We start from the raw sequence: 25,112 nt of genomic DNA, 5'->3' as shown, positions 1-25,112 counted from the left end.
CGAATATCACACTTAAAAACCCGACCCGACCCGAACAAAATAAAGTTTCACCCGACCCGAGCCAAATATATGAATTAGAAATCCGACCCGACCCGAAATAATAAAAAAATTATTTTTATTCAATAAAAACAATGACTTAATTGAAAAAATATATATAGAGGGGTATTATTATAATTATTCCTAAATATATAAGGTAAAATTATATATATTTTCGGGTCGGGTATTTTCACTCTAAACCCGAACTCGACCCGACCCGAATATCACACTTAAAAAAACCGACCCGACCCGACCCGAAATAATAATAAAATATTTTTATTTAATATATGAATAAATTATCAAAAGATTAATGATGATAGTATAATCAAATTTCAATTCCCTCCAACAAATAAATTGAATTTCATTATTCTTAAATTAAATTCATTTTTTCTCATTTCATAAAAAATTGAAGTCACGAGATATTCCAATTCTATTTAAAATCTTAAAACAAACAAAAAAATAATAATGAAACTGAATTTCAATTCCCTCAATTGAAAGGATTTCATCCAACAAACGCCACCTTAAACTATTGCCGTTGAATTTCCCTCCAAATTTTATTCTTACTCGCGCTAATATTTTCAGTTTCATTTTAAAGAAAATTAATTCCAAATTCCTTTGATCCCTGGATTTTGGAATATTCAATTTAAATTTCCTCTCTAAATATTCCTTGTTAATTATTTGTTTCAATAATCAAAATCTTCAAATCAAATCTTCTCACTCTGATTTGTTTTATTTACCACATAGATCAAAAAATGGAGAAAAACATTAGCTGTTCTTTCTCCGATTTGTCTTCAAATCTCGGAATCTCTTGCTTCATCGCCTTCATCACAATCATCTTAGTCCGAGTTATTTATGTAATTTATCGAACCGGCAAGCCGCTAAGTAAAAGATCTCCGCAGGCTCTCAGCACTCTCATTGTTTTAGGTTCAGGTGAGCTTCAAATTTGTTTCCTTATTTGACTGTCAAATTTACGATGTTTGATTATGATTTCTCGGCATAGGAGGGCACACGGCGGAGATGATTAATCTCTTGTTAGTTTTGCAAAAGGATCGATTTACGCCGAGGTTTTTTATCGCGGCTGCTACTGATAATATGAGTATTCAGAAAGCTCGCGTGTTGGAGAGTTCCTGGGCTGATTCGGTAAAATTGGATGCTTAAAATTTTCATTATGTTCTTGATTGCTATTAAGATTTTGTTTATTCCTTTTTTCTTTATTTGATTTCATTTTGTTTACTGTGATTTTTTGTTCTTGAGAGTACATTTTGTATATATTTATTTAGTGAAAGTCTGTTGAATTATTATTAGTTAACGATTTTGATATTCTTTTTTGGTACTTCTCCCCTTATATGTAAATGCTGTTAATTTTCTTTGTATATTTTACAGAAAAATTAGCTCTTTTTTTGGAATTGCTGTTAGCATCACAAATGATTTGCATAGTTAACCAATGTTCTAAATGAGATCCTGATTGCAGACCCTGAAGTATGATATATTGGACAATCTAGGCTAACTGCTGTCTAAACAATTAGATCCAACAATATCTTACCGGCATAAGTATCTTTTTAATGTACTATTCAAAATCTTTTGTCTGTCTTGTTTTTTAAATTTCATTGGCTGATTTCAGATGTTGTTGGCTACTTTTTTTTTTAATCTTTTCTACTATTATTAGTTTTTAAAATGTAAAGTTGAAAAATGAGTTCGACAATGGACAATGAACTGCTTGCATAGTTGTGCTTATTATTAAGTAGAACTATGTTTCATAACCATTTTCCTGTTTTTCTAGTCAAATAAGAGGTTTCCTTCTTAAATTTATTTTAACAGCAGAGTGGAGTCAAGGGAATCTCTGCAGAGTTTATGCAAATCTATAGAAGCAGGGAAGTTGGTCAGTCATATATAACCTCTGTTTGGACAACTTTAGTTGCCATGGTTCATGCATTGTGGCTGATGATTAAAATCAGACCTCAAGTGGTATTTTTCTGTTTATTTTGTGTTTAACATTTTTTCCTTCCAATTTTGTTATATTTACTAAAAAATGATGCTAAAAATGAAACTTCTTGTTATAAACCTTAATTGCAGGTTCTTTGCAATGGCCCTGGTACTTGTTTTCCTCTATGTGTGATTGCCTTCATTTTCAAGGTTTGTTTGTTTGCCTTTGAAGCCATTTTATTTTGTATTACATTTCTCTCTTTTGATAGAACTAATGAAAATTTTCCTACCATAGAAAAAAAAAGATGATAAAGTCAAATGCTTCTACATATAAAAAATTGGAGTTAGCCATTTTTCTTGTAATTTTTTCTTTCAGGTGATTGGGATTAGATGGTCATCCATATTTTATGTTGAGAGCATTGCAAGAGTAAAAAGACTCTCTTTAAGTGGTCTGTTGCTTTATAAGCTACGGATTGCAGATCAGTTCTTTGTGCAATGGCCACAACTTCATAGAAAATACCCTCGAGCTCATTATGTTGGTTGCTTGATGTAGTGAATTGAGTCTGCTGCTGATGATTACTCGTACTTAACCGTATAGGTTCTCTTTTCTTTTTCCTTTTCAGACAAATATTGTATTCTGCATTCTAAAGTTTCTCTTCACTTCCTCTTGATTAGGATTTAGTATTTCCTGGTTGGGTTGGATTGTTTACTGCAACATGATCTAACATGGACCATAATATTTGGCCAAAAGGAAAAAGTGATAGAATGTGATATGATTGTCTTGAATTGTTGATACTATTAATTGCTGTTGCACATTGACAAAGTCATGTTAGATAATAAATTACTAGCAGGTCGTTTCACAACCTGCATATTAAGTCCTTAAATTCTTTTGGCAAATAACTTCTCAGGAGTGAGTTTCTAGTTCAATATTTCAGAAACATTTGCATGTGTTTCTTTGTTTAGAAGCCTTTTGGATGAGAGTTCTGTGAGTGAAAGCATCAAGGCACATCAAGCCGACACTGGCAGTGCATGGTACATGTACATGAATGCATATTTCCTTTTGAAGACTTTGGTGTGCTGGACCAGTTATCATATATCAGGACATAGTTAGTAGAACTAGAGAATTGATTATAAAAAGAGGAAACTTTTGTGAATGAAGGGAATTGTTGATAGTGGAAGGTGTAAGAGCCCAATAGAATAAATCAAAGCCATTCCCACCTTTGCAGTCCAACTTTTAGGTGGTGAGAGGTAGTTAAAAGGAATGAGAATTGAGAATTCTGCAATTTGCACAATTGTTGTTACCCATATGCTATTCCCACCTTTTTCGTGGTATAGTTGTCCCATGAATGAATGCTGACTGGTCAAATATTATGAAACATGATTACATGAAGATGAGATCCACCACTTATGGTTTCCGGATTAAGTGCTCCTCAGTTTCTTGCTATTCAGCCACTGAGGTGAGTTTTCTTAATTTATTGAATTGTTAAGAATCATTACTGATGGGCAAATTGAGTTTTTGCTTCCATCAGTGCAGATGAGTTAGATTTTGGGAGGTATAAAAAGTTGTTAACTGTGAAGGTTAATTTAATTTTAGAAACTACAAATTCTTTTAGGTTCTAAACTGGTTGCTTAATCTCTTTATTTACGGATAAAAACATATGCTTCATGCAATTAGTGAATTGATTGACCATTTGTTTTCTTTGGTACATCTTGCGTGACAGTACTTAAGCTCTAGCATCATTATTTTTTTTCTGATACACCTTGAAACACAATGCTTTTACCAGAGGAAGCTTTTAAGCTTCGCTATGAACATTTATGTTGTGTTCACTCTTAGACTAACCTATCCAAAGTAGTCTTCCCCACAATGTAGCCCCTGACTGGCCACAAAGCATAGATTAAACTAACCTATCCAAAGCCACCGAGTATAGTTTTTGGATTTAGCCGTCATTGGTTGATTCGTTGAAACCATAGTTTGTTCCTTCGATGTGGTTTCTTCAATCTCCTGAACTGGTAAGAAAATTACACGAAGGATTCACTTAGGGTGCATGGATCATTGTAGGTGAAAATTAAAATTAAATTTAATGATCTAGAATCTACATTATCCTTTTAGAAGCTACTAAATTAATTATAATATCTTTAACATAATAATATTTTTTATATAATGTTTAAATTTGATATAATCTTCTTAAATATAAAATTTTAAAAAATATTTGAACATATTTACATTTATATCTTTTAAATCATTGTAATGATTATAGTACGATAGAGTTAAGCTCTAATCTAAATACAAATATTCTTATTATAAAGGGGATAATAATTTTGATAATGACAATAATTTTGATTTGATTAATGCCAAAAAAAACACGATAAAATAAAAGCTAAACAGAAAAGCAAATCACGCAGAGAGAAGAAAGAAGAAGAAAAGAAGCGCCGATTCCACGAAAAAATGGTCAAAGCTGGGTGAGCCCCACAGCTTCTTATATATCACGCGTGCATGGTGCATCCAACCGTCACTTTCCCTTCCGCATGACACGGAAACGCCCTTAATCGAACGGTTCGTATCTCACCGTTTCTCACCCCAAGCTTCACATATCTACAAATATATATATATATATAGAGGGTAAACTACATGTTTGATCACTCACCTATTCTTTAACTTTTATTTAAATTACTCAACTATTTTTTTTAAAATCATACTTAATCTTATCTTATGTTTTATTTTGGTTACTCATCTTTAGGTTTTATTGTTGACTTTAACATAAATAATGATGTGACATGATATAATAATAATTATAATCTTTAAAATTTACACATCTATCAAATTGGTCATAACTATAAACAATTTTAAAAAATATCTAAAATTTAAAAATTTTCTCAATTTAGTCCTCATTTTATTTAAAGTAATTTAATAATTCAATAAATTTAAACCTTTAACAAGATGATGACACATGTCAAAAGTTAAATTATTTCAATTCAAACGAAAAAAATCTATTTTTACCTTCTTTTAAAACCTTGTATCTTGTTCTAAAATCCTAGTTACTCTTCACTCACTCCCTTCTTTTTGAATCTAATAATTGATTGTCCCTCCTTGTCAGTCATCCAACAACCCAACTGTCATCCATCACAAATCCCATTGTCGATTGAAGGTTATGCAACTATAAATCCCGAACATCTTTCGAAATCCTATCCTTTATACCAAAATCCTAGTTGATCGCCTTGCCCCTCCTCATCAGTTTTCAAATCCACAAACTTCGTCCATCACAAACCCCTTTTATCGATTGAGGATTATGCAACCTAACGACGATTATAAAATTACATTTTTCAACACCACAATTACTTATCCCCTTCGTCACTCATTCAACTCTCTAAATGTCATCCATCACAACCCTTATTGTTGTCGTTGAATTATAAAATTATTCCAAACTAAAATGAGGGGTCAATTGATAAAAATTAAAATATTGAGGTTTCATTGAATTATTTTAAATTGGAGTCAAATTGACACAATATATTTTTTTAGACTATAACTTATATTATATAATATTGCATAACCATTTTTATTAAGTTAATAGTAAAACCAAACCACGAGCGATCAAAACAAAAATAAAATATAACGTTAGATATGATTTAAAAAAAGGATTTGAGTCATCAAAACATAGATACTTAATAGGTGGTGACCATAGTTTACCCCCAAAGATTAATTGCTCGCACTAAGAGGGTTTGGTGAAATTATGTCATTTATCCCTGTATTGTGTATAAAATATAGGTTTACCTTTTTATATTGGATTAATTATCCTATTCACACATGAAGTATACCAAATTCTCAATTTCATATATAATGTTTAAAAATTTTAATTTCATACATAGTATTTTTTTCCGTTAACAGGTTTATCCATTTTCATCACAGAAGGTGACGTGGCAATTTTAAAAACTATTTTTAATTAAAAATTAAAAATAAAACTTTATAAAACTTTCATCATATTTTTCAGTTTTCCCTCTAATTTGTGTAAGATCCCAACAATGTAGCGACGACGAGGGGACGAATTGGGTTTTGATCGGAACAACTTGGGGATTCCAGTGGTGGTGGTTGTGAGGCTCACAAACATCAAGGTCGGTCGGAACGACGAAAAAACAACGGTGAATAACTTATTTTTGACGAACCTTCGAAGCGTCTTCCACGGAAATCAACGGTGATTTACAAAAAATTGTCGACTGTTTTTCGTCGCGGAGACAAGGCGCTCCTGATGATGCTGGCAGTGACGATCACCGACCAATTACGACATAGATCGATAACAATGAACTCAAACATTCTCTCATAGATTTCTGACAAACGACGAACGAACAGAGGTAAGCGACAGTTAGGGTTTGATCACGGACCGACGATAGTGATGGTGCACACCACGATAAGCTGGAGAAGGTTGAATGGCGTAGCAACAATGAAAGGTTATTTAAAAAAAAGTGTCACGTGACATTTTGTTAGCGATCATAGGGTTCTACGTCACCTTTCATGACGGAAATAGATGAATCTGCTAATGGTAGAAAACATAATTTATGAAATCGAGAATTTTTAAATATTATGTGTGAAACTGAGAATTTAGTATACTTCGTGTATAAATGGGGTAATTAACCCTTTTATATTTTAATTGGATAACAAAAATTAAATCTAAAAATTTATACAAAATATATTTACTAATAAAAAATTAACTAACAATTCTAACAAACACTATTTGATTTAGGACTAAAATTTTAAAAATTGAAAAGTATAGGATTAAAAACAACCAAATTATAATAAAATGATTAAATCAATGACTCACTTATAGAAGAGGGACTGATATAAGATTTTGACCAAAAGTTCACTTAACTTCATTCAGCGCAAATCTAGGAATTTCTTTCCTTATAAAATCACTTTTTTCATATTGTTTCTTCGTTCTTTTGGCTGCTTCCACTCTAATCCTTCGAGTTATTCAGATCTTTTTCTCTGACCTTTAATTTTGTAAGTATTATCATTCCAGGTTTTTAACGTGCCAGATTATTTAGTGTTTTTTTATAATAATATGTTGGGTTAGTTTACAGATTTGTATTTTGGTAGCATGTTTGCTTTACTCTGTTATTTTATCTAAGTTTCTATGCAATTTAGTTTATAGTTTTACCGAGAAACCTGTTAAATTCTAAAATAAAGTCATTTTCATTTGACGGAAAGCGGTTTTTTCTTTTTTGATTTCTCCATGATTTGTATCAGCTACCGAATAGAACATTTATTTAATATTTTCTTTCTGCTGATTCTTAGATCCGCTGAGCTCGATTTTGTTAGTTATCTTTTACTTTAATTAATTATTATTGCAGATCCCTTGGTTTAACTGCTATTTCCGTTTGTTTAAGTTAGTGTCAACTCTTTTTCCCCTTTTGGTTGCAGCCTAGAATTAATAATTACGTTGGGGATTGAAGTGAATATAAACAAAATGCAGTGGTCCTTCGTTGATCGTGTTCGCTTGGGGGTTTTCTTTCGCGTAATACTCTAATTTTGGTAAGTTTTGTGAACTTAGTTCCATTGCTATAATTCATATTGGGGATGCCGATTGTTTCTGTTACGGTGCGCATTGTGTTTGTAGGTTACATTCATTAAGGAATCTTTTTCTGTTTTTGTAGGTGAAATTTTCAATTGAATTTGGAAAGAAATTCAGTTCATTCGAGTTAGTGCCATTGAGGGGTTTAATAAAATTTCGGTTGGAGAGGTTTGAGAATGTACATTGCAGTTACCATAAAGAGATATCGTGCAGTTAAGGAAGTTGGGAAGATTAAAATGAGCGTTGGTGTTGTTTCTTACTATCAATTAGTTCAAGTTTGTCAGGTAAATTTGTTTTCCTTTGCTGCAGTGTGTTACTGTTTTATACATACATATATATATATATATATATATATGAGTGGATGGTTGTCCTTGGCAATGCTGCTAATGCATACAAAAAGTCTTAAATATATCCATGAGTACCATGTCAGATTGTCAACTACGGTTTTATTTCTAATTTTGCAGTAGCATGATTTGTTTTTAGTTTGAATATTCCTCTGGATTTTTAGTTTGTCAATGTACTGATAAGAAAAGTCTGTCTTGTTAACATTATCTGATGCACTATAACATGTGCATAGACCGAGCGCATTTGTGACTACATATGCGTATATATGTGGTTTTTTTTATCATAGTATATATACAGTTATTATAGTAAAGAAAAAGAAGTTATATACTTCGAGCAATGAGAGACATTTTTCATTGGCCGTTTTTTACTTGTCTTTGCTGCTGACTGTTGTGGGTTTTTGTTAATTGTGAGCACAGCTAATCTGGGGATTGAGTAAACTTACTAATCTGGTGATAGAGTAAACTTATTAACTTTTAACCATTTTATTGGCTTCTTGTGAATCTGTTTATATAGTCATGTAATATCTTACAGATCTGTGGACAAAATGTATTTTTATTGTTGGATAGAGATTCTCTGCGTGCATATTTTATGGTTCTAATAACTTCTTATTTGCAATCACAGGCCGAGTATTTTCGTCAGCTGCTAAAACCTGTTACGTAGATTGGTTATTTGGGAACTCTTGGAGATTGGGATCTGGGGGAGTCTGCCATTTGGTTTCTTTTTACACTTGACCGTGACAAAATGAAATATATGATATTGTTGACGGGAAATTTGGGATAGGCAGCTCTGTCTTTAGTTTAGTCTTTAGTCTTACCATAATTATAGCTTGAAACCTCCTTCCAACTTAAAAGTTGAATAATTGCAAGTTCAAAGACAACTGCAAACTTTTTTTAAGTAGAAAACAGATGCAGAGAGACCAACAATTTTACTCCCAAAAGGCAGTGCCTACGCTTACTGATCAAGTGGGCGATAATTACATGCATATCCCAGTTGCAGCTCCTTTTGGTACGGTTTTTCCTCCGTGTGCCAAACCATTGCCGCCCCTCCATGGCATTGAGTTTCAACCCTCTGATGTTTGTCCCAAAAACTTTGTTATTTTCAATCAGACTGAGAATAGAAATCAGATCTTGTTCAATCCCGCTATTACAAACAAGTTCAATGGTAATGGATTAAATGTTTTTGCCACTTACACTGATGGCAAGTATGAGAGGAAAGATGTTAATGATGTGGGAAAAGAAACATCCTTTTCTCTGAAAGAGGATTTTGATGATATCAATGCCCTACTCAGCTCAGAAGAGGAAGACCAAGTAGAATATGATGATGAAGAGGTTAGCACGGCATGCACCTTTGGAAATTATGAGATCGACTCTGCTGATTCTCACTCTGCTCGTGGTTCAAAATCAAGAAAGAATAGCTTATCTAGTAATCCTGGCAGGTGTGGCCCTGAAATTAAGCGAATGAAAATGAAGAAAATGGTGAAGGTATTAAGGGGAATCGTTCCAGGTGCTGATCAGATGGGTACTGTAGCTCTTCTCGATGAAGCTGTTAGGTACCTCAAGTCTCTTAAGGTTGAAGTACAGCAGCTTGGAGTTGGGAATTTCAAAAATGAAGATTGAATCCTTGATCAAGGTAACAATTTTCTCACCTTCTAGGAGTTAGGTTTCCTCTTGCGTTGCATCCATCTCCATGGCTGGTCTCTATCTTATGATGATATGCAGTCTTAATAAGGAAGACATGTATCAGAATTAATATGTGTCGTATGCATGAATTGTTACTGAAACCTCCAAAGTTCATTTATCGTTCTTTTGAATGAAGTGTAGTGTGTAGCATGAGTGCCGAGTTTACGGCTGCTTTGAATGTTATGTAGTATCTACTTTCTACTCTGCCTGACTTCTGTATTTCATTTTCACATACTTTATGCTTATTTCCAGTTGAATAAATGGTGCATGTTATTAGCATATCAAAAGAAGTGTGAGTGAAGACTAAAGTGGCATATCAAATGTTTTTATTTTTTTAACAATTGGACAACCATGGGAACAAATCATCTAGCTTCCGTTGCTATTTACATTCTCTTAGGGGTATTTGGTTCAAGGATTGATGGGAATCCCACATTCTCATATTTGGTTGGCCGGGAATCTCATTCCCGGTAATATTTTATTACTAATAGTAGATTTTTTTGGTATATTACTAGGAATGTTATTACCTCCCTTCCCTTATGTATTGTAACATTACCGTCGTTTTGGACTAAAATACTTTTAAATTTATTTTTTTTCAAAAATATCTTTCTTCTGTCATTGAATAATAAAAATTCTACGAAGGTTAAATTACAAATTTATTCTTAAATTATTTTAGATTTACAAAAAAAAGTCTATAATTAAAATTTTATATAGAGTTCAGGGGTTAAAAAAATTTACCATTTCATTAAACTTTTTTTATATTTTTAATTTTGTAAAAAAAATTATATAAATATTATGAATTTAATTTTTTAAATAAAATATATAAATTTTTTACAATTTGTAATATTATATAAATATATAATAAGGACAATTAGGTTAAATATACATTCCAATAATATTTTATTCTTTTAACCAAACACGGTAATTTTACATTCATGTTAAACTAATCAAACGCAAAATATAACATTCTCAGTAATCCTATTACTTGATAATCTATTATTCCCACTAATAATCTTATATTTCGTGAACCAAACGCACCTTTAATGTCAAAACATGACAATGACTAATCATCCGGCTGGTATTCCGACCGCCCCGTAAAAATAAAGAAAGATAAAAATCAGCAAAGCACGATGTCAACGGGCAATTTTCAGATTCAAACTTAGCATAAATAACAAGAAAAGTGTTGCATTTTATAGTTTTGTGTTGCTTTCAAGGGAAAAGCAAACCCATATTACCAATTAGAAACAAATTACGCAATGAGAATATTTTGTTTTAATTTATATATAGTTAAATAAGACACTATATCTCTTAAGATCCTTTAATTTATATATAGTGAAATAAGACATTATATCTCTTAAGATCTCTTAAGATCAAAGATCCGAATCTTAATGTTTGTGATTGCTCTTAAATAAAGGACTCTGAATCTTACGTTTATGAATAGATTTATGGATGGAACGAATTAAATTAAAAAAATTACCCTTAAATCCCACAAAATTCGATTTCAGAATAATCGATGGGATAAGTGATCTCATCAATTACTGTGGTTAAAAAAAAGACTATGTTCAATCACTGACTACTTTGGTGGCAACAATTACGTCCAACACCTTGAATTACTTCCCAATATTATTCTCAATTGTAAATATGTAAGTTAATTAACTCTTAAATGCAACATTAGCCTCCCCCTAATACCTTCAAGGTACCAAGTTTCTACTATCAACTTGGTTAGGATGAAATCCAAGGTCTAAACAATCCATAGAACAAGACGTCAACTAAAATTCTCCCATTTTACAAATTATCTACCTTGACTTAGAATACACAGGCCATGCCGAAAACTTCAAACTGCGCACTTCAATGCCGATACCCGAAGGAACAACCCCCCAAAAATAGGCGTATGCCAAAACAAGCTTTGGGCGTTTATTTATAAAGTCATATGGGGCACACTTGCTTATCTCCTAACGATATGGGATTCTCGTCTTTCCAGCATCTGTGACTCTTCAAGTCTTGTTAGTTGGGAATGAGTAAGATCGATTCGAAAAGTTGATTTTCTTTTATTTGACTTAATGTTAAAAAAGTTTGACTCGACTCTAAAAAGTTTTAAATTAAAATTGGTTAATAAAATAGTATTCGGATAACTCAAAAATTTTAGTAATTAATAGATTGATTTTTAATTTTGAGTCGAGTGCTTCAGCTCTGCACGATATTTATATATTACATATGAAAATATATGAAGAAATATATATGTATATATGGTTATATAATTAAATTTAAACATATACTCGAATAATTCGATTCGACTGAAAAAAATCAAATAAAAGTTGAGTTATAAATAAAACAAGTTAATTTAAATAATCCGAAAATTTTCAACTTAACTCAATGGAACACTTAGTCTTTACCTGTTGCCCCCACTTTCTTTCTTTCAACCCTCCATCTTCTGCTAATTTTCCTCTCTATTTTTCGTCCCGCCGAGTTCAATGGTTCGTTTCATATCAACTTATTGCAGAGTTTTGCACCATTCTTTCTTCTTTTGAACTTCTCGATGTTCGATAGTATTAGGGCTCGATTGAATTCGAATTCAAGGTGGTTGTATCTCAAATCGTAAGACAAAGTTTCTCAATTTTAGTTTTTCAATTCAAAAACATCAAACCTAAAATCTTACTTAAGAAACATAATTTTGTAGGGTAAACTACACATTTAGTATCTCAACTATCACTTTTATTCCGTTTTGATATCCCAATCATTTTTTTATTTCAAAATCATGTATAACATTACTTTTTTGTTTCATTTTTATTTCAACATCATCATTGATTTTTTTTAAATGCCACATTAGTGGTTCTATTAAATTTTTAATAGTGGGTGACTAAAAAGAAACTAAAACATAACATTAAGTATGATTTAAAAAAAATAATAGTTAGGTGATCAAAATAGAACAAAAATGATAGTTGGGATACTAAATGTATAGTTTAATCATTTTTTGATTATTAGGTAATATAATATTTTAAATATATATTATAGTCTCAATAATTGACATTATATGACTAATTTAGTGTAATGTTATAGATATTTTAAATTTTATTGTGTAGGAAGTGATGGAAACCAACATCACACACAAAGAAAAAAAAAGAAAAGAATTAGATTTCTTTAAATTCCCCCTTGCACTCTTGTCTTTTCTTGGTGGCATCGCACGCCAAGTTATTCTTGTTTTATCTATTGAACATTTTAATTTGATTTAATAAAAAAACATTTGAATTTGATTAGTATTATTATAAATTAAATTATTTATTTAGCCTTTTTTATAACTTCATATTAGCAGTTAGCTATCATCAAATAATTTTAGTGATTAAATTAAATACAATTCTTTTTTAAAAAATTTAAGTTCGAGCAATTATATTTATAAGATGTGTGTGCATTGCCAATGAATATAAAATATTATAAATAAATATTATTTTATAATTAACTCATTTTGTTAAAAAAATATAACAATATCGACGACTACAAAATTCAAATGAAAAATAATATAAAAATTAACTTCAAAAAATTTAAATATTAAAACTAAAATTTAAAATAGTATGACAATAATAAAAATATTAATTTTTTGATTTACTTAAGCATATGTTAGGTTGGGTTTTCGCCTTTCCAAATTGGCTCGTGTATTCTACCTTTTCATGTGTCATTCTATTTGGATTTAAAGAGATTCTATTGATTTGATTTTTATGATAAAAAGTAATATTCAATCCAATACAAATATAAATAATTCTCATTTTTATCAGATAAAATAAGAATTTAATTAAAAAACTATAAATTTGTAATTATATCTAAATATATAATAAAAGATTATATTATTATTTCGAATCAAAATATTTTTACCATAAAACGAAATCATGCCTAATCTAATATTATATTAATTTTTTTAACATGAATCAAGTGGCTTTTGTGGTTAAAGAGATGATTATTATCTCTTAAGGTCTCAAGTTTGAACACGACGTTTACAGAAGTGTATAAACGTTTATTGTTAAAAGTTTCAATCGAATTACGACAAAATCATATAATACCTTAGGTAAATTATATATTTAATACTTAAATTATTATTTTTATTATATTTTAATACTTAATTTTTTTTTTCAAAATCATATTCAATATTTAATTTAAATTTTAAATTTAGTTCCCTGTAAAAATCCTATAACCATACCTACTTGAGTATTGTTGTTTTCATATTTGTTTATATAGGAAAGGCGGGGAAGTTGATGATAAACGGCGGAGATTGCCTCCAACAAACAGAATCCCTTCTCTCCCCTCGTTTCCCATTATCCGTTTAAGAAAAACCTCTCCAATATTTATAACTGTCTCTCTCAACTCTTCTCCTCCAACCCCCAAAAAACAAAGAAGATAGCAAAAAGAAAACATCACTAAGAACATAACATCAGAAGGCGCAAGTGATGGGAACGAAGAGATCGGTGTCATTCAAGAGGTTGTTGAAGAAAGAGTCATGGAAATGGAAGTTTCTGGGCTCTGCTTTCAAGTGGAAGAGGCTGAGCCTAAACGTCGGCTTCTCTTTCATCGACGACTTCATTTTCAAGATCGCCTCCGTTTTAGAGGCGATCTTCTTGGTATCCACTCTCTGTTTCTTCTATCTCTGTTGTGGCTGTAATTTCTGACTGTTGCGTTTCCGTGATTATGTATTTATCTTCTTTTCTTCTTCCGAGTTGGGTTTGCTGGAAAATGCAGAGAAGAAACTGGGAAAGGTAACTGGGTTATAACTTTCAGCCTTTTGTTGGGGAAAATATATGAAGTTTAATGCAATAGTTTCTTCCATGTATAAAGTTAGTAAGTTAATTCAATTAACTAAGGTTACTTTTCATTTTTGTTATATGCATTTGATTTTCGTATTTGGAATCCATACAAGATTCATCTCAGCCAAACAGATTCCAAATCTGAATATCACTAGTTAAATAATTGGAATCTACCCAGTTTTTGACCTAATATAAATATGTTTCTCCCCTTTAAAAATAAGTTCAAAGCCGGAACGGAACACGCTTTCTATAAATTTTTAGGCCGAGTTTTAATCAAATCTACATCACTGTCAACATATTCTCTTTTAATTTTATAACTTTTTATTTAGATTTTATGATAATCTTATTAATTTATTACAGTCTTAATAATTAAAATTGATTATTACATTTAAAAATTAAATTAGATTTCAATAGAAACTATTATAACCGGACAAGTAAACAGTGTTCGGTCGCCATCAATATAATAATGCGTGGTTTGGCTCGTTGGGTATAGGATGGATCGATGAGTACTTTTTAAAAATTTATATTTTTATATAGTTCAAATATTTTTTAATATTTTATTAATAATATATTTTTATCATTTAAAATATTATAAATTTATTTTATAACATAAAATTTTGAGTGCACCGTTAATTTTTTATAGGAACTGTAATTTCACTCATAATAGAGTTATATTTTCATTATATCAAGTTAAAAAAATTAAATTAGATTAAACTGTGTTAAAATCAAAACTAAATATCTTTTTATTTTTATATCAAAAACTGATCATCCATAACTCTTTAAAAACACAACCATTTCAATGACATTACCAATTTGAAATGTGTCAACTGAATCGATGATTTAGTTATAGAAGACTGTTAAAATAAAGTTTTAATTGATAATAAATTCCTCTTATAAAAAATCAAAAAGAAACAAGACAAAGGCAAAGGCAAGGCTAGGAGCAGAATTGGTATAGCTACATAGGGTACTTTCCGAATTTGCAGTGCCTTTGCAGAATATAAATACAAGAAAGAAAAAAATCATAATGATATTTTTTGTAGAGAAAATCGACTCAGTGACCAAAAATATCTTATAATATACGATTTTAATCAACTTTTTTTGGATTTGTCAAAATGACCAATAAAATCGCAACGCGATATCAAAATCGCAACGTGATTTAAAAAATCGCAACGTTAAAAAGAAAATCGCAACGGTCAAAAGAAAATCGCAACGCGAGCTTCCAAGTTCGCAACGCGATTTAGAAGAAAATCGCAATGCGATTGATTGAATCGCAATGCGATTTATAGAATCGCAATGCGATTGAGAGAATCGCAACGCGATTGAGAGAATCGCAACGCGATTTAGAAAATCGCAACGTTAAAAAGAAAATCGCAACGGTCAAAAGAATAGTTAAAAAAATTTTGTTTCTTAAGAATTTTCTCTAAAAAGATAGTATCCGCGCGGACGTGTCGAAGACACGTATTACCACGACCACGACCACGACCACGACCACGACCACGACCACGACCACGACCACGACCACGACCACGACCACGACCACGACCCGACCCGACCCGACCCGACCCGACCCGACCCGATCCGAGACGAGACGGCGGCGGCGGCGGCGCGCGAGAGTCCCCCTTGTCCTCTTTCACTCAACAAGGAAGTGCAAAATACAAGCCTTAAATATAATTCCCAATAGTGTTTCCAATACTATGTGGGATTGAGCATTACCAACACTTGTTCCCAATATCATTATTCTTCATAAGTTATCATCCATTACAATATGAATTATCGATAATAAATTAATTCATTTTAATAAGTATTTAAAATTATAACTTGATAAATACATGAAATAATTCTATTATTAAATAAAAAATATATTTTTTATATTAAAATTATTTAGATAGATATTTACTATAAAAGTAAAAGATTTTTTTTTCACGTACAACCTCTATGTGAATTAGTTTCACAATAAGGTATCAGTTATGCATTGGATTCTTTCGTATTAGATGGTCTTTAATAAGATCATCATCATCATTCTTTTGTTCAACAATACCATATATTAATGAGGTATATTGGTTCATTAACACGACTAATTCATATTGTAATGGATGATAACTTATGAAGAATAATGATATTTGGAACAAGTGTTGGTAATGCTCAATCCCACATAGTATTGGAAATACTATTGGGAATGGTATTTAAGGCTTGTATTTTGCACTTCCTTGTTGAGTGAAAGAGGACAAGGGGGACTCTCGCGCGCCGCCGCCGCCGCCGTCTCGTCTCGGGTCGGGTCGGGGTCGTGGTCGTGGTCGTGGTCGTGGTCGTGGTCGTGGTAATACGTGTCGTGGTCGTGGTCGTGGTAATACGTGTCTTCGACACGTCCGCGCGGATACTATCTTTTTAGAGAAAATTCTTAAGAAACAAAATTTTTTTAACTATTCTTTTGACCGTTGCGATTTTCTTTTTAACGTTGCGATTTTCTAAATCGCGTTGCGATTCTCTCAATCGCATTGCGATTCTCTCAGTCGCATTTCGATTCTCTCAGTCGCATTGCGAATCTCTCAGTCGCATTGCGATTCTCTTCTAAATCGCGTTGCGACTCTCTCAATCGCATTGCGATTCAATCAATCGCATTGCGATTTTCTTCTAAATCGCGTTGCGAACTTGGAAGCTCGCGTTGCGATTTTCTTTTGACCGTTGCGATTTTCTTTTTAACGTTGCGATTTTCTAAATCGCGTTGCGATTTTGATATCGCGTTGCGATTTTATTGGTCATTTTGGCAAATCCAAAAAAAATTGGTTAAAATCGTATATTATAAGGTATTTTTGGTCACTGAGGCGATTTTCTCTATTTTTTAATCTACCACCTGCCACCAACATGATGGGTAGCAATTTTTAAATCTACACTCGTCCACGCGGGTATATTCTCAAATCCATCCCCACATCTACTATTCACTGGAAATGTACCCGGTTAGACTCGCCTGACAGCAAACTTAAGTTATGCAAAAGCAGCAAACATAAAACAAACATGTCCATTAAGAAACATAATAAAATAAACCGAAGATTTAAGTATTAATATAGATCTTAAAATACATAAAACACCATAATAAGAGACATAATTGAAGTCTAGAAACATAAATGACAAACAAAAATGTTTTTGTTCTTTAACACAATATTTTAAAATTTAAGATAATACTTGTGACATCTCAGTATGGGGCTTGCAAACCAAATTTCGCTTGAATAAATATGTTAGGCAATAAACTTCTTGTATCTTCGGTTTGCTTTAGAAATTATAACTATGTTATCCAACAAGAAAATTTATATTGGATTAGAAAATAAAAGAAAAAAAACTATGTTTTTTAGTAAAATAGGAAAGGACAATTGAATTACACGCATATGATTCAAGGACATTATATATTTATATTTCCCTATCATCTGAGAATCATCGAATTTAACCAAAACAAAAGCTGAGAACAGTTGAGTTTTGTCGAAGCAAACTAAGATGATTTAAGACCTCCTAAAAGTCAGTTTCAAAGTTAGCATATTTAACCTCTGCAACTTTTTCCCCATAGTCAAACAGAGTACTATAGAAAGCACGAGTGAAACACTTAATTCTATTCAGTGGCGTTAAAAATGGAGGTTTGAGAAACAACGATCTGACTCTGTTGGCCTAAAACGTGGGTGCTCAGTGACAAGATATTGATTTGCAGAACATTAAGAAATTAAGCTTAAAACAAACATTGAGATGATTCTAAAAAATAATTAAAAATCAGTACGAGCAAATAAAAATTAAACTCTTCAAACGAAATGCACATGAGCTTAAAACGAAATAACTACGGAAATGACTCTTACAAAAATTAAATTTCAAGTAAAAAAGGAAGAAACATACCTGAATAAGCTGGAGAGTGTAGACCAGAGGTTTGAAAGATCGACGCAGTAACGAGAGGTTTGAAAGAAAAAAAATTATGCATAAACTTATCCCTAATATTTGGTTTAATTACAAGTTATATCTTATATAATATTAGGATTTATAAATTATTCTCTAAAATTACACCTAAATTCATAATAGTTCAAAATTTAATAGATCGACGCAGTACGAAATCAACGAAATTGTACCTTGCCCTCCCTACTTAGGCCTTTGTCACCACCCAAGGTTTGATTACAATGTGACAGACACCAACCAATACTGGGCTGCTTCGACCCTTTTCAAGTATGTTATTAGAACCATTAGCAATTAGCAGTGTGATTGGCTTTGCTTTTTGTTTTTCCCCTGTTTTGAGGTGATCATAGGCGAACAGCTAGTTTCCCCTCGAGGGATGTGGGCAGGTGAAGTTTACGTGTTTGATGAAAATCGTCAGTGAAAACAAAGGAAACGTGTTGAAGTTGAAGAAAGTGCAACTGTTTTGGATTTTTCTTCTTTGAGTTGGTGTGCCATAATCAAATGTAGGGCTAAATTATTAAAATAATACAATTTAATATTTTTCTTTTATCGAAGTAACGCCTTAAAAAATTATTTACGAAAATAACATTAATTTATATTTTATTGGACGAAAGTACACCTACATTACATCGCCTTTTGAAAGGCTCGAAGCAAATCACATGGATTGTTTCTCTAAACGCTAACATCATCCTAAGAATGTCACGTAAACAAAGACGCTTCCATTTGAAAGATAAGTCCTTTGTCTAACTTACCGGCCCAAAAAATTGATGGTGTAATATGGATTTACATAAAAATAAAATGCAAACACTATAATTTAAGGCTAAATGAATATTCATGTTAATGTCATCAATTAAACTAATGACATTATAAAAAAGTATTATCAAATCAAAATAAAATAATTAAATTTCAAGTTGCAGTATAATATAACTTAATTTAAATTAGACATAAAATACATATGTATAAACTACATCGATGTCACTTAATTATAAGTTAGATAATAAACAAGTTATTTTTTATTTAAAAGTTACAAATAAGTTATTCAATCAAAATATTATTATAAGCATTTAATTTTATCCAAAACTGAAATAAACGTCTAATGTGGTCTTATATAATAATGTTTTTTAGTTCTCAAAACTTATACATTCTATCAAATTTATTCTAATTTGAAATAATTCAATAAATTTAATCCTTCATATTTAAAAATACATCGATTTGGTCTTTTTTTACGATACTATCAAATCAAGTGAACCCATCAGATCAATTTAGGAGAAAAAAAATACTAAAATGATGAAAATTTTAAACATTAATAGTTTAAATTATTAAATTATTTTGGATTCAGACTAAATTGATAAATTGTATAAGTTTTAAGGGTTAAAATTGTTATTCTATCAAACCATGTTACTATTCTATCTAATATCTAACACCGAAGTTACTTGTTTGTAGCCAGTGATAAACCGACGGGCCAAGAGTAACAACAGCCCAGCTAAGAGTTGGATATTGTACATCCCATGTTTTTGTTGCCATGCTGGCAAGCTTCCAAATACCCTTTTTGTTATCTAATATCCATTTGCCATTTGTCTTTTTCAAAAAATTTGAGCTAATTTAAATTTTGTTTTAGAAAAATAATTTAGATAACATTCCTTTTAATTTAAGAATATTAATATTAATTAATTTTAGTAATACTTTTTCTATATTATAATAAGTTTAAGGTTTGATCTTGTTAGGTGTTAAGTAATACTTCAAAGGGATCTAAATTCAAATCCCTATATGTGCATTTTTTTGGATAAGTCAGTTTTATTATCCAAATAGCAGAAGCTATAAAATACAATTAGAGTCATTACAGATCAAACATACAAAAAGAATCAATGGTCTGCAATATTCCAGTGATTGCGGAGGTTAATATTCACAACAAGAAATCTATTAAAAGTTCTACCACTTAAGTGAAGACTAACAACATCTTTAATAGCATTAAGTAAATCTTCAATTGTCCTAGATCGTCCTTGGAACAAACGTTTGTTCCTCTCTTCCCATAAGAAATACACTAGAGTATTCAAGGCCAGTTTCATAACCAAAGAAAACAAATATTTTCCTTTCCAGTTGTTGCTTGCCTGTGTCAAGAACTCATCCCAGGAGCATGCATCAAAGTTCAAACCATAAAATGAAAAAATAGACTCCCAAAGGGAAGCAACAATAGGGCAAGAAAGGAAGAGATGATCTCTAGATTCAGGTTCAGTAGAACATAAAACACAGATAGTATCGTTAGTCACTCCCATACGTTTTAATCTTACCTTAGTAGGAAGCTTGTCCAGAAAAGCCATCCAGGTAATGAGGCTATATTTTGGGATATGCAAGGGGAACCATAACAGTTTATGCCAAGGAACCGTAGGTTTCCTTTCCCTGATAGAATCCCAAATGGTACTGGCAGTAGCAACTCCTGAAGACAGCAATTGATGAACCTCTGGCCGCATTTTCAGTAACATCTTCATGCACCAGCTTGTACTAGAATTAATCTCCACTGACCAGAAGTTACTGTCCTTAAAAACGTAGGAGTTAAGCCATGCAACCCAAAGAGATCCCTGTCCTACAAGAATTTTCTTAATAAGAATGATCATGCAAGATTTATTCCAAGTCTTCATATTTTGAATTCCAAGCCCCCATTCAGATTTCAAACAACAGATATTTGGCCAGCTTACTCTAACACCTGTGGCTGCTTTGTCTGACCCTTTCCAAAAGAAACGGGAGCAAAGTTGCTCGATCTTGGCCAACACAGAGTTAGGCAGAAATAGTTGTTTGCACCAGAAATTTGAAATAGATGAGAGCATTGTTCTGATTAGTTCTAGTCTGTCAGCATAGCTCAGGAGTTTAGTAGACCAGTGGTTCAATCTAGATTTGATGTTGTCAATAAGGCTCACACAGTCCTTGTCGGAAATTTTTCTAGAAGTCAGAGGGATGCTGAGATATCTAACAGGAAGGGAACCAAGGTTAAAGCCATAAATATGTTTTATGTTATCTTTTGCAGCAGAGGATAACCCAGCAGTAAAAACTTCAGTTTTTGAAACGTTGAGTTTGAGTGCAGACATCTCATAGAAATATTCTAACACACTCGTGACACCAAGCACAAATTCCACACTTCCTTTGCAAAAGATGAGGAGATTGTCAGCAAAAGATAGATGAGTCAAACCGATTCTTTTACACTTAGGGTGAAAACCAAAAATTCCTTTAGAAGCTGCAAAATTGAGGAGTTTAGAAAGTACATTAATGGAGAGTACAAATAATAAAGGAGATAGAGGGTCTCCTTGTCTAAGACCTTTAGCACCCTTAAAATAGCTTGACAGACTTCCATTAAAGGAAATAAAGAAGCTAGGAGTGGTAAGACAAGTTTCCAGCCAAGAAGAGAAGATAGATGGAAGGCCAATTGCTTTCAAGATGGCTGAAAGGAAATATGTGCATTTTTGTTTTCATATTTATCCTCCAATAAATGATTACACACATCATATTTTTATTGAATGAAATTAATATATTAAAAACAAATAAATATTGTTACAGAATAATATTAGACTAAATTATAAAAAGTAAAAATAAATTGAGGTCAGTTTTAACTAGATAAACTTTTTTAGGGTCCCTGTAAATTTTAAACTTAACAAGTGTGATATTTTACAGCCCCCAAACAATGATTTGAACTTTAGGGGTTTTTGGTCAAACTAAAAATCCGACAGAATATTCGTCCTTCAAATGCAAATAAATATAAAATATATTATGCTTGCATTTAAAACTTCCCAAATCTCTCACGTTGGTTTTTCCCACATCGCATCTCGAACTGAGACTTGTAGACCAACAAATCATCTAGAACAATTGCAATCTCCAAGGCAGAGGGCAGCATGTCCAACCAAGTGAAACCAGTTGATATCTCATTGAGCCCCCGAGTCAACTCTATTAAGCCTTCAACGACGATGTCTATAGCTGCTCATGCAATTGCTCTTGCACTAGCTGGTGTCCCTGTTATTCGATTGGTTGACGAAGAGCCCGATTTCGATTCACCAGCCGTTGTAGCGAAGGCTGGGATAAATGCGATTGGTGAAGGTCACACGAGGTACACTGTTAATGCAGGTACTTTGGATCTTCGTACAAAGATTTGTAATAAGCTGAAAGAGGACAATGGGATCTGTTGTACACCTGATGAGATTGTGGTCAGTAGTGGTGCTTAGAAGTGTGTCCTTCAAGCACTTCGTGCAGTTACTTCTCCTGGGGTAGAGGTAAAGACATTTTGTTTCCGACAAAATTTTTAATATATTTTACATTCATTTTATGATTTATGTTCGAGAATTTATGATTTTTTAATAATATCATATTTTAAGATAATAATGTTTCTTATTATTGTATTCATTATTTTCTTATATTTGTATTATTAATATATTTACTTAAAAAAATAAGTATTCAAATTATACATATTGATTTCGATTATAACAATTAACTCTTATGACAAGAAGAGAGTCATAGATTGAACATTGTTGCGTAGACAATCAACAATGCCAGATAGAGTCAACAAGTGTTAGTACAAGTAGTAAAATTTAAAAATTTGAGCTTGTAATGCCGAGTTTGAATCCTACCCACTTTTAGTGGACATTCTATAATTTCCTATATAAATTCCAATTGAGTCTTACGCAATACCTTGACCCTGGAATGAGAGAGCCACCCTGACCTAAAATTTATCATTCAATACATTTTTAATGAAAAATAATGACTCAACCTTAAAATACAACGAAATAAAATATTAAATATTTACACTAAATAAAAATTAAAACATCTAAATATTTATTTATAAAGTATAGTTTACAAACTTATTTTTCAAATAAGTTTTGTTAATAACCTGATTTTGAGCACAAAATTTATTTTAGGTGTTAATTCCTGCTCCATATTGGGGGAGTTACCCAGAAATGGCGAAGCTGGCGGATGCAAGCCTATAATTCTTCCAACACTCAGTTGTGAAAATTTCCTGTTGGATCCGAAGCTCCTCAACTCTAAAATCACTGAAAACTAAAGGCTGTTGATTCTATGCAATCCATCAAACTCAACAGGAGCCGTTTATCCTAAACCACTGATCGAAAGAATTGCCGAAATCGTAGCAAAGCATCCCATGCTGCTGGTGCTATCCGATGAAATCTACTAGCTTTGCATCATTTACAGGCATGTGGGAGCGGACTCTAACCGTCAACGGCTTTTCCAAGGCTTTTGCAATGACCGGTTGGTGACTCGGATACATTGCCGGACCTAAGCATTTCGTTGGAGCAATTAATAAACTCCAGACTCACATCAGTTCAGGAGCTAGCAGTATAGCACAAGAAGCAGGGGTTGCTGCACTAGGCTTCGGCTTTGCCGGTGGGGAAGTGGTTTCCGTCATGGTGAAAGCATTCCGGGAACGGCGAGATTTATTGGTTAAAAGTTTCAGGGAACTGGAAGACATTACGGTACCGGAACCGCAGGGAGCTTTCTATCTATTCATCGATTTCAGTTCTATGGAATAGAAGCTGATGGTTTTGGTAAAATCGAGAATTCGGAGTCGCTTTGTCGATACATCCTGGACAAGGCTCAGGTTGCACTAGTCCCCGGGGCTGCATTCGGGTATCCTATGCAGCATCACTCACCACTTTACAAGCTGCTTTTCAGAGGATTAAGAAAGCACTCATCTCCCTCAGGCCTGCTGTTCCTAACACACCAATATTGAATTTTGAACAAAAGACTTGAAAGCAAGTCCTTGAATACGTGCAACTAATAAGTCATAAACCACTACATATATGCATTTCCCGGTACAAGAACGCTAAGGCTTCAATTTATTCATCATTCTCGGAATCATCTTCGGTTTCTTCATCTTCTCCAATTTCCTGCAACAACGAAAACTTTTAGCTAGATAAAGTAACTGTCTTATCTATTTGCTGCTGTTCTCTATTAAACCCAATCTTTGGGAGATGATTTTCAGTAGAAAACTTAATCCATAACGTTAAAATTAGCTCGCAAAGTTTAGTAAAATAGTTATTTTAACTTTTTTTTTTTAGTATTTTGATCTCAAACATAAGTATTTAAAGAGAACATAAGTATGCTTTAAACATAAGCATATTTAGTAAAGTTTAGTAAAATCAGTTAGCAAAATTAAGTAAAATAGTCATCCTTATGCAAATATGCAACCAGATAATGAATGTGCATCTCGTATTTAAAGAGAACATAAGTATGCTTTGACGTATTAGGAGCACTCTTCCCCCCCCCCCCTCAAAGTCTCCCTTTTTCTTCCCCTTTAGATGAGACTAAATTAAATTTAAAATGTCAAAAAAAAAAAAAAATTGACAAACTAATGTCACCTATGACAACGGCCCAGCCAACACGAGACTAAACATAGTTACTAAAATTGCTTGGCTCCCATAACCAAATAAAAATATTTGACCATTAAATTGTACTAGCATATCACCAAGTCATCATAATTTTTTTGAATGAGAAAATCAGGTCGTGCTTTTAAACATAAAATTTAAATCTTTTTATAGATATTTTTGTTCTCTTTTTACAGCATTTGTCAGCTGATTGATATGATAAAATAATTTACAATAATTCGAAATTTAAAATTGCAAAAAAGCTAAATAATTTATAATAATCTAAAATGATAAAAGTTGAACAATAATTTAAAGATTTTGATGTTTTTTCGTCCTTTTATACTGTAGTGGAGGCAGAGAATTTCCGTTGTTACATTTTTATCTTTGTACAGTACAGTAGTAGAACATAGAATCTCCACTGTTGCATTTTCTTATGTGTTGTAATAGAGGAGGAAATCTTCAGTATTTTTCTCTTTAGTCGAGCCTGGTTAAAAATTTTGATTT

At 32.1% G+C, this 25,112-nt stretch overlaps 2 protein-coding genes and 1 pseudogene across 3 annotated transcripts; all 3 read left to right on the top strand.

Moving 5' to 3' along the window:
* Nucleotides 1–599: 599 nt before the first annotated feature.
* On the top strand, nt 600–2,745 carry LOC120210366 (UDP-N-acetylglucosamine transferase subunit ALG14 homolog). 2 transcript variants are annotated; one of them, XM_039209121.1, is made up of 5 exons: nt 600–966; nt 1,037–1,176; nt 1,858–2,001; nt 2,110–2,169; nt 2,336–2,745. In XM_039209121.1, the coding sequence occupies exons 1-5, from the start codon at nt 789–791 to the stop codon at nt 2,510–2,512; spliced, it is 699 nt and encodes a 232-aa protein (XP_039065052.1). In that variant the 5' UTR covers nt 600–788; the 3' UTR covers nt 2,513–2,745. The 2 variants fall into 2 exon arrangements, with proteins under 2 accessions (XP_039065052.1, XP_039065051.1); XM_039209120.1 differs by having other exon boundaries at nt 1,855–2,001.
* Nucleotides 2,746–6,824: 4,079 nt separating this feature from the next.
* Nucleotides 6,825–9,727, top strand: LOC120210364 (transcription factor bHLH144-like). Its single transcript, XM_039209119.1, has 4 exons — nt 6,825–6,949; nt 7,370–7,480; nt 7,603–7,804; nt 8,487–9,727. The coding sequence occupies exon 4, from the start codon at nt 8,771–8,773 to the stop codon at nt 9,479–9,481; it is 711 nt and encodes a 236-aa protein (XP_039065050.1). The 5' UTR covers nt 6,825–6,949; nt 7,370–7,480; nt 7,603–7,804; nt 8,487–8,770; the 3' UTR covers nt 9,482–9,727.
* An 11,951-nt stretch (nt 9,728–21,678) lies between these two features.
* On the top strand, nt 21,679–23,994 carry LOC120210394 (annotated as a pseudogene).
* Nucleotides 23,995–25,112: the final 1,118 nt, after the last annotated feature.

This window comes from Hibiscus syriacus, unplaced genomic scaffold (assembly GCF_006381635.1).
Source record: "Hibiscus syriacus cultivar Baekdansim isolate YM2019G1 unplaced genomic scaffold, ASM638163v2 tig00109923_pilon, whole genome shotgun sequence".
Taxonomy (NCBI): domain Eukaryota; kingdom Viridiplantae; phylum Streptophyta; class Magnoliopsida; order Malvales; family Malvaceae; genus Hibiscus; species Hibiscus syriacus.
Note: the sequence above shows the minus strand (reverse complement) of the source record. Positions and strands in the feature narration are given on the sequence as shown.